Source organism: Vicugna pacos, chromosome 10, assembly GCF_048564905.1.
Source record: "Vicugna pacos chromosome 10, VicPac4, whole genome shotgun sequence".
Taxonomy (NCBI): Eukaryota; Metazoa; Chordata; class Mammalia; order Artiodactyla; family Camelidae; genus Vicugna; species Vicugna pacos.
The window spans coordinates 68,241,876-68,256,051 of record NC_132996.1 but is presented as its reverse complement, the minus strand read 5'-3'; the positions used below and the strand labels follow the sequence as shown (position 1 = coordinate 68,256,051).

The following is a 14,176-nucleotide window of genomic DNA, read 5'->3' as shown; positions in this document are numbered from 1 at the left end:
ATCCAGTCGGACATAAACAGCCTTGAGTTTGTTGGGGTTCGAAGAGTGCTTTTAGGGTTCTTTGAATCTGCACATGCAACACTCAAGGGGAGTGAGGAGGGAAGGACATGGGGAAACGAGATCTTTGAGTCTTCGAGTTTCCATCATGCTGGGCTGGGGGGTGCAAAATATAGGCTGGGCTCATGGGGTGGCCTCACCCCTGGAAAAGCCTGGAAACAGTTTGGGTGGGGGCCACTGACACAAGGACCAAAAGAACCCACAAGAAAGGTAGTTGGAGAAAACAGTCCAAAGTACATTTCTTCCCCAACAGAAATGTCCAGTTTAGCAAGTGCCTTAAGAGCAGGAGGAGGGTGAATGCTGAGTGGATGAGCAGGGAGAAGAGTGTTGGGGCCAGTCCTGGAAAGGATTGGATGGACTGGGGGAGCAGGCTAAGAAGATAGGAATGCTCTGTCAGGAGCAGGTCCTTACTGGCAGGAAAATAAAATCTTATAGGCTCTTGGGGGTCAGTGCAAAGAAGGCTTGGGCCAAAGCTACCCCAGTTGGGGTGTGAGGTGACAACATGGTTAATGCATTGCCTCATCGAGGGAGGACCAGTGCCAAGGAGCCTCTGAGCTGAACTCAGCTCTCCACAAGGAACCACAGGCCAGGAGGCCCGAGATGCTGGCCGGGAGACCAGGTGCTTGGTGGAGGGGGAGTGAACCTCTGCAGAGACACAGCCCATGGGTAAAGGCCGAGGGTGGGGACTGTGAGGAGACCAGAAGGACACCAGGCACACATTTTTGAAATACGTCTTTTGTAAAGGACTTTAAAAAAGAGAAGTTGTAAAATGCAGGAAAGATTAAGAGAAAGTTTTCTGTGTTCTCATAACGGGTGCAGGTGTGTTTTGGTGTTTTTTCCCCTTTTTTCTCTACTTTGAAGCATGCACTATGGAGGATCAGCACCAATGTGGTTTGGAGGCAGGGGCAGAGCAGGGCTTGGCCATCGGAAGACTTGGGGTTTGGCCCCCACACCAAGCTGTTGATTCCTGGGCTGGGTCTGTGGTGGCTCAGAATGTCCTTAAAAACAGCTTGGCCTTCCCTGAACCAGAATCTCAGTGGCATCCTGCACTTGTCCAGGCCTCTCACCTTCCTTGGCTCTCAGACTAGAGCTCCCCGTTCTCCGCTTCCACTGATCCGCCACGCTGGGAGGCCCAGGCATCCTCTGAAATAGCACCAGGCCCTGGGCTCCATTTGCTCAAAGAACAAAGCAGGATCCAAAGTCTGCCTCCACAAGATTAGGAGGCAGTGGCTGGAGGAGGCAGGGATTGATATTCTCATTTGTGAGTATACGTCTCATGAAGGAGTTCAAGGCTCAGAAAAGTAAAACAACCAGTCTAAGGTCACACAGCGAATTGGTGCTGGGGCCAGTGCACCAGGAGTGAACTGGGCAGCCAAAGCCTCAAAAGGAAGGGTCTATAGCTGCCAGGCCATGAAGACAAATGGTGTAACGTTCCAAGGGTGCAGGGGCTCCTATTTTACAGGTGAGGTCACATTTGTGAACATGGCCCACTAAATCCCTGTCCAGTGCTTGGCCCCAGGTGGGAGAAATGAGTGGGAGAAGGCCTCCAATCACTCATCCAGCAGATGTGTCGTGGGAGGTCACATTTGTGAACATGGCCCACTAAATCCCTGTCCAGTGCTTGGCCCCAGGTGGGAGAAATGAGTGGGAGAAGGCCTCCAATCACTCATCCAGCAGATGTGTCGTGGGGAGACCTAATACCATGGCCAATAGTGTGTGTGTGTGTGAGGGCCTCTCTGGAGATGGCCCACACTCTATGGAGTGTGTACCTACTTCTGCTTTAACCTGAGCACCCAACTCCCACACCTCATGGCCTTTCTCTTGCCTTCTGAAACAGCCCTACACTCTATGCAATATGTATCTCTCTAAATAAATCTGCCTTTACTCAAAAAAAAAAAAAAGTGTGTGTGTATGTGTAGGGGATGCTCCAGTTCTACCCCTGTGGGCCACAGGACTACAGTTCCCAGGGGCCCCTGTTCCAGGCTGGTGGCCCCTAGCCAAAGCTGGCCTGTAATCTGACCCTCCCTCCTGAAAGGTCACTTCAGAGCTCCTTGAGAGACAGCAACAGTGGGGAGCTCAGAGTGGCTTGACTGATGCGGGGAGAAGTGGGGGCAGTGGCCCTGCCTCAGGCGACCTCCCCCATGCCGCCCCCTGGAACCCAGGCTCCTTGTTCCCCTTCTGTCAGATGCCTGGTGTCCTCTGTGAGCTGCACCTCTTCTGTTAAGAGCACACTGATCCTCAGCTCCTGGGCTTTCAGCCTATGGGGGGCCCTGGCCCCTCTTGCCACAATTTGTGGCCTCCCCTCCTGAGTGCAGGGCCACCATGGAAGCTTGACTAGACATCATCCCGCCTGTGGTTTGCAGTCTCTCGTGCAAAAGTGTAAAACAGAAGCCGAGTTGCTCTGATGGAGGCTGGATCTCCTGACATCTGTCCTCCTTGACAGCCCGCTTGGCCTCTCCAAGAAGCCCTGATTGAGAGCCCACAATCCAGCCCAATCCTTTATTTATGACCCAGGAAAGGGGTCCAGATCAAGGCAACTTCTTACCCAAAGTCACAGCCCAGTGGCTCCAGTCAAGCCTCAGGCCTCTCAAGCCAGCACTCTACCCACTGCGACTTGTCTCTGACCCTGCAAAAGGCAGGGACAGGGACAGGGACAGAAGACAAGACCCCAGTGTGTGAGGCCTGGAGAAGTGGGTCAGCACCGGGCTGTGAACCAGCCAGGCCAGCCCTGGCCCGGCCCCGTGCGGAGGTTGGCTCTGCTCTCGCTGTCCCTCTCTCCTCTCCTCCCCTCACCCTAAAATAGCTCCCAGAGCTGTCGGGGCCAAGACCCTCCCATAGAGGGAGGAGGCGAGGCAAGCTGCCCAGAGCCAGGCTTAAAATCACCAGCCAGCTGGGGAATCTCCACTCCCTGGCTGGAGGCACTGCTCAGGCTCAGGCCGCTTGTCCGTCCACACGGTCCGTCCGGCCCGCCCTCCCTCCCGCAGCCATGTCCCGGCCCCTGACAGACCAGGAGAAGAGAAAGCAAATCAGTGTGCGTGGCCTGGCCGGCGTGGAGAATGTGACTGAGCTGAAAAAGAACTTCAACCGGCACCTACACTTCACACTTGTGAAAGACCGCAATGTGGCCACCCCGCGAGACTACTACTTCGCGCTGGCCTACACCGTGCGCGACCACCTCGTGGGCCGCTGGATCCGCACGCAGCAGCACTACTACGAGAAGGACCCCAAGGTGCTGCTTGGGGCACCCTGGGTGGGGAACAGGCTGGGGCCTTGCCTGAGGCCAGGAGATCTGAACCGAGGGGCAGCCCATTCCTGGGGTCAGGGTTTCCTGCAGTAAAATAAAGGGTCATGCCAGGTTCCTGAGGTTGGAGGATCCAGGGGTGCCAGGTGCAGTGGGTGCTGGGGCCACCCATGGGGAGAATCCTGGGGTGGGGCAGGTAGGCTGGTTGCAGAATCCTAGGGCTTGCTCAGAGGATAGAGGGGCTGCTGGGAGACAGGAGACCCCTGTGGCCTGGGTTGGACCCTCAGTGGAAGGACATGTCAGTGAATGTGTGTGTGGTGTGCTGGTGTAGCAGGTGGGGCGCCATTGGGGCACCGTTGGGGCAGCTGGAGTGGCCAGATCAAGTGTCTGTTGGGGTCATTGGTAAATGTCAGCAACCTGACACTTCTGAGCAGGGGTGGGTGTGGGGAAGATGGTTGGGGCAGGGAGGGGACCCAGGAAACCAGGAGACCAGGCACAATCAGCATCCTGGATCCTGGTGCCTCTCCTTCCCCTTCTTGGGACTGAGGCTTGAGGGCCAAGGGGAGCTGGGCACTGCAAGGACGGGAGGTGGCTGACTCTAGCCCTGAGTCATTGCGTGACCTTGAGCCAATGACTTTTTCCTCTGGGCCTGGCCTCCCCTCTTTGGGAGCACTTGGAGGTTCTTCCCTATGTCCTGACTCCCTGATGGGCAGTTGGGAGGACTGTGTGTGATGGAAGGGGTTCCCACTCCTCTGAAGCACCTCAGCCCCTGAGTATGAGATGGCCAGCTCCATTTTCCAGATAAGGAAACTGAGGCTCAGAGAAGAAAAGTGATTTGTCCAAAATCAGAAGAAACGCTAGGACCAGAACCATACCTGTTGGGTGATAGTTGGAACAAGCTGGGGCCTGGGAGTGGGGCAGGAAGTATAAGAGGTGCGGGCCCAGGTGGGCTGGCTGAATGTCAGTGGGCAGCCTTGACCCCCTCGCCTCCCCATCTGTCTCTCCTGGCAGAGGATCTACTACCTGTCTCTGGAATTCTACATTGGCCGGACGCTACAAAACACCATGGTGAACCTGGCCTTGGAGAATGCCTGTGATGAGGCCACCTACCAGGTGTGTGTGGGGTGGGGCAGGCCTTAGATACTGGGGGATTGACCTGCTGCTGGTTCTTGGCCCTGACTACCGCCACACCCTGCCCCCTCTAGCTGGGCCTAGACATGGAGGAACTGGAAGAAATCGAGGAGGATGCAGGACTGGGCAATGGGGGCCTGGGCCGGCTGGCGGGTAAGTGGGCAGGGTGGCAGGGAGGTGGGCAGAAGGGTTCCTTTGCCCCTTCTGCCTGGTCTTCTGGGTTCCTGGGTGGGTCTCTGACACCCACCTCCCTGTACACCCCTAGCCTGCTTTCTGGACTCCATGGCAACACTGGGCCTGGCTGCCTATGGCTACGGAATCCGCTATGAGTTTGGGATTTTTAATCAGAAGATCTCTGGGGGTTGGCAGGTGAGCCACCTTGGGCCCTGACCTTGTAGGGGCCCAGTTATGATGGGGAAGACTTCTATTTGGTCATTCATCTGCACATAGATCCAGAACCAGCCCCAGCTTTGGTGGAAAGCATCCTTGCCCCTTACCCCAGACCTCAAGCCACTTATCTCCAGGAATAGGAGGTCCACACCTGTGAACTCTCTCAGACTCTCATCCACATACTGTGTCCTGTTGGATATCCCACCAGACCAGGGGCCCAACCACCCTAGAGCCCTTCATTCACACCCTCCCTGTATAGGACGCACCAGGCCACTGCTCCTGCTCTAACCACCACCTGCTGTGTTGTGGGCCTGGCCCTGACACTGCCTTCCTTTCTCCCATGACCTGCCTTGGGCTCAGATGGAGGAGGCTGACGACTGGCTTCGCTATGGCAACCCCTGGGAGAAGGCCCGACCAGAGTTTATGCTGCCTGTGCACTTCTATGGTCGAGTGGAGCACACCAGCCAGGGGGCCAAGTGGGTGGACACACAGGTGAGGGGGGTAGATCCAGTGATGGGGAAGGGAGGAGGTTCTAGAGGAAATGGGGAAATAGGGAAAGAGCTTGGAGTCTACTGGATCCAGTGTTATTTTATAGTGGAAGACACAGACTCAGAGAGGTTAAGTGACTTACTCTAGATCACACAGCTGGAACCAGGAGAGGCTGGAGACAGGGTTACAGGGGAGCCAGGCCAAGTGCAGAGCCTGGGAGGAGAGAGGCTGCCCTGCTCTACCAAAGCTCCTCCCCTGATCTGGCTGCTCTCCACCCCACAAGCCTCATCAAAGAATAATCATGGAGACTTGGCTCCCCTGCATGTCTGGGCTGGGGACTTGATGGGAAACAAAATAACAGCCCAGAAAGGGGAACAGGGGAGAAAATTAAAGTCCAGAGAGGGCAACTTACTTGTCCAAGGTCACAGAGCTCTTAGAGGGAGCCTAATGCTAAACCAGGTGTCCGAATCCCAGCTCAGCCAATTCTCTTGCTGTGGCTGCTGGTCATCAAGCCTCCGGATGGCTGCACAGGAACCTCTAGGCTTTCAGAATTGGGCATTTGTTCTGCTGTCATCCATGCTAAGGTCCAGCAGGGCTCTGGCTGTGTGCTCTTGGGCCAGCAGCTTCCCTCTCTGAGCTGCAGCTTTCACTCTGCTCCAAATAGGGCATACTTAACACTGGGGAGCTGGGGAGCAGGGGAGCAGGGGAGCAGGTATGCCCCCGGGAGCAGGCAGTTTTGGCAGCAATTATTGATGTTTGCTAATTGTTGGAGGTGAGCCCACCTCCAGCATGTCACTGCTAATTAGCACTGTGATCAAGCAGGCATAAGCCCTTTGGATGGACTTGACCTCTGTGACCACTTCAGCCAGGCCTCATGATCCCCCAGCCCTTCCACGAGTCCAGAGTGTGCTGTAGACTGTGCTCGGGCCAGTTGAGCCAGCTCATCCCCGTCATGGCAGAGTGGCCTCCAAGAGTCCCACCTTGGGCTCTGGGCTCATCCCTGCCTCTTCTTGTAATCCTCACAACAGCCCAGCAAGGAGGGGCAGGGGATGTGGGGAGGCACTGGGATACCCTCTCTTTATGGACGGGGTCCAGAGAGGTTGAGGGGGTCACTTGTGGTTACCTAGAGTTGTGACTAGGGCCTGGGGTTGGGAGTTGGAAGAGTGCAGAGACAGAGCATGGAATTCCAGCTCTCGGGGCCTCTCAGACACGGCAGATGCCCGCGTCTTAACTCCACACCGGGTGCCCTGCAGGTGGTGTTGGCCATGCCTTACGACACACCCGTGCCTGGCTACCGCAACAACTTCGTCAATACCATGCGCCTCTGGTCTGCCAAGGCCCCCAATGACTTCAATCTCAAAGACTGTGAGTTCAGGCAAAGTCGGCAGCCCCCTACCCACACCTCCACCTCAACCCCGGACCATGCTCGACCCCAGCCTGACGCTGTTCCCACTTTCATTCCTCAGTCAATGTTGGTGGCTACATCCAGGCTGTGCTGGACCGCAACCTGGCTGAGAATATCTCTCGTGTCCTGTACCCCAATGACAATGTATGTTACCCCTGGGTTGGTGACAGGAAGTCTGAGTCCATGGGAGAGGGCAGGAGAAGGGCAGTGACACTCACTGGTGCCCTAGTCACATCCGGGACATATTACTGGCCCTTGTATGTTCTGTTCTTCCCCTCAGTCTTTTAAATGGGAGGATGCCTGAGTCCCAGGGGCAGCAGATTAGTTTAGGGTGGGGTACTTTGGAGGAGCTGTTCCCTGGTGACGCCTACAATACTCCTGGTCCTTTTATGCCTCCCTCCTGACACCCTCTGGGTCGCTACTTCTTGGTGGGAGAAAGACCCCTGGGTCCTGGAGGTGGGACAGTTCCGGGCTCAGGAATCTTAGAGTGGGTGGGAGTTTCTCCTAGCCACACCCACATTAACGTTAGGCCACGCCCACCACCTTGACTCCCCAGTTCTTTGAGGGGAAGGAGCTGCGGCTGAAGCAGGAGTACTTTGTAGTGGCCGCCACGCTCCAGGACATCATTCGCCGCTTCAAGTCCTCCAAGTTCGGCTGCCGCGACCCCGTGCGCACGAACTTCGATGCCTTCCCGGATAAGGTATCAGGCCCCAGGGTGGGCTGCCCTCTACACCTCCTGTGATGGGTGCCATCCCTCTCCCCTCCAGCCTCAGTCTGCACCGCACGTTTTATGGATGAAGTGGAAGCTTGGGGTTGGGGGTGGATGTGGGGTGCGATCTATTCAGGATCCTCAGTATAACCTGGCTCCCCTACCCCTCCTGTCCCAAAGCTGCCTCCATGAGGGCCTCCACCCCTAGCTCAGCTCTCGAATCAAGAGGGGCCCCTGAGAGGAGGCTCTAAAGGGGCAAAGGATGATGACCATAGCCTTGGTTTGGAGCCCAGACTGACTCCAAGTCTCCCTCCCCTACCAGGTGGCCATCCAGCTCAATGACACCCACCCCTCCTTGGCAATCCCAGAGCTGATGAGGATTCTGGTGGACGAGGAGCGGCTGGAATGGGACAAGGTGGGCTTCAGGACACCTCCTTCCACCTCTGCCTCACCCTCTCTGTCTCAGAGTTCCCTTCCCAGTCTGGGGAGTGGAAGATGTTTGTGGAGCCCCCACTGAACAGATGGCAGTGTGAGGCCCAGAGGTCCTAGAACCTGGCATGGCAGTGGCAGGGCTGGGGCTCCTGGCTACAGTGTGTGTGGAGAGCCATCGGGCTTAGGCCAGGGGGTCCTGCCTCCCCACCCTGTCTGCAGGCATGGGAAGTGACCGTGAAGACCTGTGCCTACACCAACCATACCGTGCTCCCTGAGGCCCTGGAGCGCTGGCCCGTGCACCTCATGGAGACCCTGCTGCCCCGGCACCTCCAGATCATCTATGAGATCAACCAGCGCTTCCTTAATGTGAGGGGAGGCAAGGGTTGGAGGGTGGGGCATGGACGATGTGTAAAGCATGGCTCCTGAGGCTCTGGCAGGGAGGGCTGGGGACCTGGGTTCCTGGGTCCCCGACCTAGCTCCTGGCTCTCCCGGCACAGCGAGTGGCGGCTGCGTACCCAGGGGATGTAGACCGGCTGCGGCGCATGTCGCTGGTGGAGGAGGGCGCAGTGAAGCGTATCAACATGGCACACCTGTGCATCGCTGGTTCGCACGCCGTCAATGGTGTGGCTCGCATCCACTCTGAGATCCTCAAGAAGACCATGTGAGACCTGCTCCCCAGGCCTTGCCCCTCCCGCTGGGTCCTGCCCACCCCCTTTCTGCCCCACACCGGCCACTCACAGTCACCCTCAGCTGGCCCCTTCCACAGGTGGCACCACTCTTGCAAGCATCATAGCCTTGCCGTCCAGTCCAGTCCGGTCCCCAGAGGACCCCTCTTACATACAGCACCCCCTCCTTCATCCCCAGGCCCCTGTCATCAAGAAATCAGGGTAGGGGCCCCAGAGAGGAGGCCTTCAATCCACAGGAGTGTTTGGTGATCCCCTAACCTCACCCTGTAGCTTCAAGGACTTCTACGAGCTGGAGCCTCATAAATTCCAGAACAAGACAAATGGTATCACCCCACGGCGCTGGCTGGTTATGTGTAACCCTGGGCTGGCAGAGGTCATTGCTGAGGTGAGAGGTCATGTATGGCTAGTAGGGGCCAAGACGGTCACTGCAAGGGGCAGCTGGATGAGGTCATGTATGTGGTTCACTGTAGGGCACCCTAATGAGGGCTGGAATCCATCCTGCACTGTATTCCCCAAGCTTTGTCTGTGTCTGGAGGAAGAGAAGCCTTTTCTTATTTGCATCAGGGTGCCTATGGGCTAATGGAGGATCTGGTTATGAAGGTCAACCTGGTGGAGTTCAGTCTAATGGAGGGGGTATCAACAGTTCACATATGAAGTGAGACTAGAAAGGGGCAGAGATTGGCAGCAGGGCCTTGAGGTCATTGCCTGTCAAAGGATAAGACCAGGAGGAAGGCTTGCTGGGGTCAGATGGCATCAGCCATCAGAGCTCAAGGTTGAGAGAGGAGGAAACATGGACATGCAAACACTGGGAGGCTGCAGAGGCAGAAGCTGCCTGCAGTGGACGGGGCTTGGCTGACCTGGAAAGGGACCCCTCTGGGAGGGAGGACAGAAGAGGGACATGGGCCTGAGAGCCATCTTCCCACAGCGCATTGGGGAAGACTACATTGCAGACCTGGACCAGCTTCGCAAACTGCTCTCCTATGTGGACGATGAAGCCTTTATCCGGGATGTGGCCAAAGTGAAGCAGGTGAGGAGAGCTGCAATCTGGGACAAACACCTGTGTGGGGATGGAGTGGAGAGTGCTGGAGGGGCCAGGTGTCTGGGTCAGGAATGGCCTACAGAACTCATCTCTCCTGCAACTTCAGGCCATTGGTAGAAGTTACCTGGAGTCAGTCCATGGTGGGCATGTATCATCTGACCTCACTGGAAGAGTGCTGACATTGATTAGCAATGTCTCCCCTGATGCAGGAGTGGATGAAGGTGGCAAGAGAGCCTTCTATCCTCTACCTTCCTGGGAAAGAAATGAGACTGTAGGATATCCTGAGGCTGAGGCCTGTTGGTGAGCTCTTCTCCCTTCCCCTGCCTTCAGGAAAACAAGTTAAAGTTCTCTGCATACCTAGAGAAGGAATACAAAGTCCATATCAACCCCAACTCGCTCTTCGACATCCAGGTGAAGAGGATTCATGAATATAAACGCCAGCTCCTTAACTGCCTCCATGTCATCACGCTGTACAATCGTGAGTGGCAGAGTTTCCCCCGGCTCCAGGTTCTCCCCTGTGTGTACCTCCCAGCACACTCCATACTTCCCGATCAGCATCGCATTTGGCCTCAGGACAACTCTTGGAACATGGGATTATCCCCATTGCACAGATGGGCAAACTGAGGCTCAGAGAGGGAGGAAGTGACAGATCTGAGGTCACAAAGCAAGTGATTGCCCAAGTCAGGGCCACTGTCTCCCAGCCCCGCCCTCTCTAGACGGGTGCTGTCAGGAACTACTACCCAGACAAAAAACCTGGCCCACTCACTCAATCCCTCTATTTCTCCACAGGCATCAAGAAGGATCCCAATAAGTTTTTTGTGCCTCGAACTGTGATGATTGGAGGGAAGGTGAGAAGCTGGACCACAGACTAGGGCTCTGATCCTTTGATAACCAGGTTAAGGTCCTCCTGGCTGGGTGACATGATGAGGGGTAGGAGGTCAGGCTGTGGATCTGACCCCACACTGTGCCTCCATCAGGCTGCACCTGGGTACCACATGGCCAAGATGATCATCAAACTCATTACAGCCATTGGGGATGTGGTCAACCACGACCCGGTGGTGGGAGACCGACTCCGTGTGATTTTCCTGGAGAACTATCGAGTCTCGCTGGCTGAGAAAGGTGGGGACCCTAGGGGAGCTTTGATTAGTTCAGTCCCAAGAAGAAATATTAATCTCCTCTTCCTGGGGTACTTGAATTTAAAGAAGAATCTGGAGAGCATAGTGCTCAAGTCTGGAGTCTGTACCCCTAAGGGTGGAATTTCACACACTACAGGGTGAAGTTACAGGGAATATGGGCCTCAATGGTGTCCTTCAAATCACACAATGGAGCCAGGGGGCAGGGGGAGTCCAGGTTAGATCCCAGATGTTCAAGAATCAACAAGAGGTGGGGGGAGGGGTGGCGCCAGTGAGAGGGAGACTCAGTCGGTGAAGACTGGAGGGTTGGGGTGGAGGGGACTCTGAGTCTGGCTATGCCTAGGCCCAGGCTACCTCAAGTCTCCAGGTAATGCGGGGCTCTTCCTGGAGCTGAGCTTGTCCTCTGCTGCCACCCCACAGTGATCCCGGCTGCTGACCTCTCCGAGCAGATCTCTACAGCTGGCACTGAGGCCTCAGGCACTGGCAACATGAAGTTCATGCTTAATGGGGCTCTGACTATTGGCACCATGGACGGGGCCAACGTGGAGATGGCAGAAGAGGCGGGAGAGGAGAACTTCTTTATCTTCGGCATGCGGGTGGAGGACGTGGAAAGGCTTGACCAGAGAGGGTATGGATGTCAAGGGCTCCAGAGTTCACAGTCCATGGGCCGGAGGCACCAAGGTTTGGCTGCTGGAGGGTAGAGCTGGGAGCAAGAAGTGTGACTGCAAAGACTGGCCCAGTCTGCACAAGGTCTTAGTTATGGCCATCAGGATTCTAGAAAACTTTAGAGATAACTTATAACAAATAAGGTTTATGAAATGGGAAAAGAAAAAAGTAACATAGGACTGAAGGGAAAGGAAGAGAAAATAATATCAGTTCTAAGATACAACATTATTTCTGGAGTTGGAAGTAAAATTAGCTTCTTAGCTCCCTGGCAGCCATGACAAAAATGGAAATACGAGTACAGTACTTACCACTGTGCTTGTGGTCAGAAATGCAGATCTTCAGAGATTATATTTTCCTGGCATTACATTTTTAAATTTTTATTTTAAAATAGGGCTTTTTTCTTATCATAAAAGCAGTACATGCTCATTAACTAGAAAAATACAAAGCCACAAAAATTAAAACAACTGTCATCTATAATCTCATCACCAAGATCTAAAGCTACAGTTCTTTTTTTCTTTATGTATTTATATATGTATGTGTATATATATAGTTTTTAAAAGCTGGTAATAATGTATGTACAACATTGAATCCTGTAATCTCAATATTGGTGAAGCATTTTTCATGTAGTTAAATAGTCTTCAAAATATTTTAAATGTTTGTATAGCATTCTACCAAGTGGACATGCCATGACTTATCTAACCAGTTCCATATGGTTGGACATTAAGGCTGATTTCTCCTGTTAGTATGAATATCCCTGAGGTGACCAGCTTTTTAGGTCGATGTCCACATCTCTGATTATTCTCTGAAGATAATTTTTAGAAGGGGAGATTTCTGAGTCAAAAGTGTGGGTTCTCAAGGCTCCTGAGATGTATTGCCAAATTGTTTTTCAGAAAGTTGGTACCAGTTTACACTTCCACCAACAGCTTACAAGAGCTGGCACTAAATATTGGTAGAAATTTCTCCTATGGGGCTTGACTAGAGGGTGCAGACTTGGTCCTTTGGACAGGAGGGAGATGTGACATGTTTTGAACAAAGTCCAACATCATCAGAATTAGGCACCAGGTGAACACTTTTGGCTGCAGGATGGAGACCGGACCGGAGGGGGCAAAGTCTAGGTGGAGGACCAGTGTGGGGCTGACACCATTCAGCAGGGAGAGGCTCTTGCCATAGGCCAGTGCTGGGGATGGGGATTAGGGACATCACTGAGGCGGCGGCCTTGGTTTCTGGTTGGAAGAGGGGAGGAAAGGAAAGAGAAGAGGCTGAACTCGAGGAGGGTTTTGAACCTGGCTGGCTCAGGGATGGATTGTTCTGCCCGTGTAAGTAGAACATTGCAGGAAAGCTTGTGCCAGGGACAGTGATGAGCTGTGCTGGACAGTTTGAGTTTAAGGACGTTTCTCAGGATATACCTGTTGGCTCATTCTGGAGCCTGGCCAGGGATAGACTTGGGGTGGTGGGGGAGAAAAGCCAGTCACGGATGAAACAAACCTGCTGGGAGGCGGTGGCAGTGTGTGGGAGAAAGAGCACTTGGTTTGGGGCCTTGGCTCTGACACTTTACCTTTCTGCCCTCTCCAGGACTCAGTTTCCTCATCCACAAAATGGGGGATGAAAAACTGAGCTGAGAAGGGAGGGGGCTCCTGGAAGGATGTACAGAGGGAGTGTGGCAGCTGCAGGGAGGGCAGGAGCAGGCTGGGCCTGGGTTTTTACCCTGGGGCTTGGAACTTCCTGGATTTTTGCTGGAGGAGGACCCAGGAACCCCTTGCCAGGGTGCTGACTGCAGCTCTTCCCTCACAGGTACAACGCCCAGGAGTATTATGACCGAATTCCCGAGCTTCGGCACGTCATTGACCAGCTGAGCAGTGGCTTCTTCTCTCCCAAACAGCCCGATCTGTTCAAGGACATTGTCAACATGCTCATGCACCATGACCGGTGAGCTGGCTGGCCAGGGAACTGTGCATGTGGGGCTGCTGGGATGAATAGGGTTCAGGTGCAGTGGGGAGGCTGGATAGGGCTTCTAGGCATTTGGGGCTTTGGAAGCAGCATCATTGTCCAGGTCTCCAGAGGTCCACCAGCACAGGATGGGCTTGGCCCTTGACCTCATGAAGCTTTCTGCTTCTCCATTCCCCTCCAGGTTTAAAGTCTTTGCAGATTATGAAGATTACATTAAATGTCAGGAGAAAGTCAGTGCACTGTACAAGGTGAGGGGTCTTGGGCCAGGGATCGGAAGGGCTTTGGTGGCCCTGACTGGGATGAGGTGTAAGGTGGGGACCCCAGCGGCAGAATGAACTCAAAGCTCCCTTTCTGCTTGTAGAACCCCAGAGAGTGGACGCGGATGGTGATCCGGAACATAGCCACTTCTGGCAAGTTCTCCAGCGACCGCACCATTGCCCAGTACGCTAGGGAGATCTGGGGCGTGGAGCCTACCCGCCAGCGCCTGCCAGCCCCGGATGAGAAGATCTGAGCGTCTAGACCAGACCCAAACCTGTCCCTGAGTCTGTCTGCAATCCCTTGGGCCAGCTCCAATTCCTCACCCAGAGCGGGGGGTACAGTAGGTTATATCTCTAAGCCTCTTCCTGGAACTCCCATTTCCCCCCAGCCTCGAGATCCCAGTGTTCAGCGTGACTAAGGACACTGTTCCCATCCTGTGCTCCAGCTCTCTGCCCCCTCCTATTTATGGGTCTGACCAACTGCACCCACTCCCCAATAAACCGATTCTCCTTGGGAGCCTCATTGCTCCTCTTTCTGTTGGGAAATATTTTTAGCTCAGGGCGGGCATAACAGCAGCTGCGCAGTCACCGTGC

At 54.6% G+C, this 14,176-nt stretch overlaps 1 protein-coding gene across 1 annotated transcript; it reads left to right on the top strand.

Annotated features, from left to right (window-relative positions):
* Positions 1 to 2,639: 2,639 nt before the first annotated feature.
* Positions 2,640 to 14,099, top strand: PYGM (glycogen phosphorylase, muscle associated). The gene is made up of 20 exons (XM_006216669.4): positions 2,640 to 3,286; positions 4,310 to 4,411; positions 4,504 to 4,582; positions 4,695 to 4,798; positions 5,180 to 5,311; positions 6,562 to 6,673; positions 6,775 to 6,857; positions 7,270 to 7,413; positions 7,745 to 7,837; positions 8,074 to 8,220; positions 8,352 to 8,515; positions 8,811 to 8,925; positions 9,466 to 9,567; positions 9,910 to 10,057; positions 10,369 to 10,427; positions 10,557 to 10,698; positions 11,133 to 11,340; positions 13,170 to 13,304; positions 13,507 to 13,573; positions 13,687 to 14,099. The coding sequence occupies exons 1-20, from the start codon at positions 3,044 to 3,046 to the stop codon at positions 13,834 to 13,836; spliced, it is 2,529 nt and encodes an 842-aa protein (XP_006216731.1). The 5' UTR covers positions 2,640 to 3,043; the 3' UTR covers positions 13,837 to 14,099.
* Positions 14,100 to 14,176: the final 77 nt, after the last annotated feature.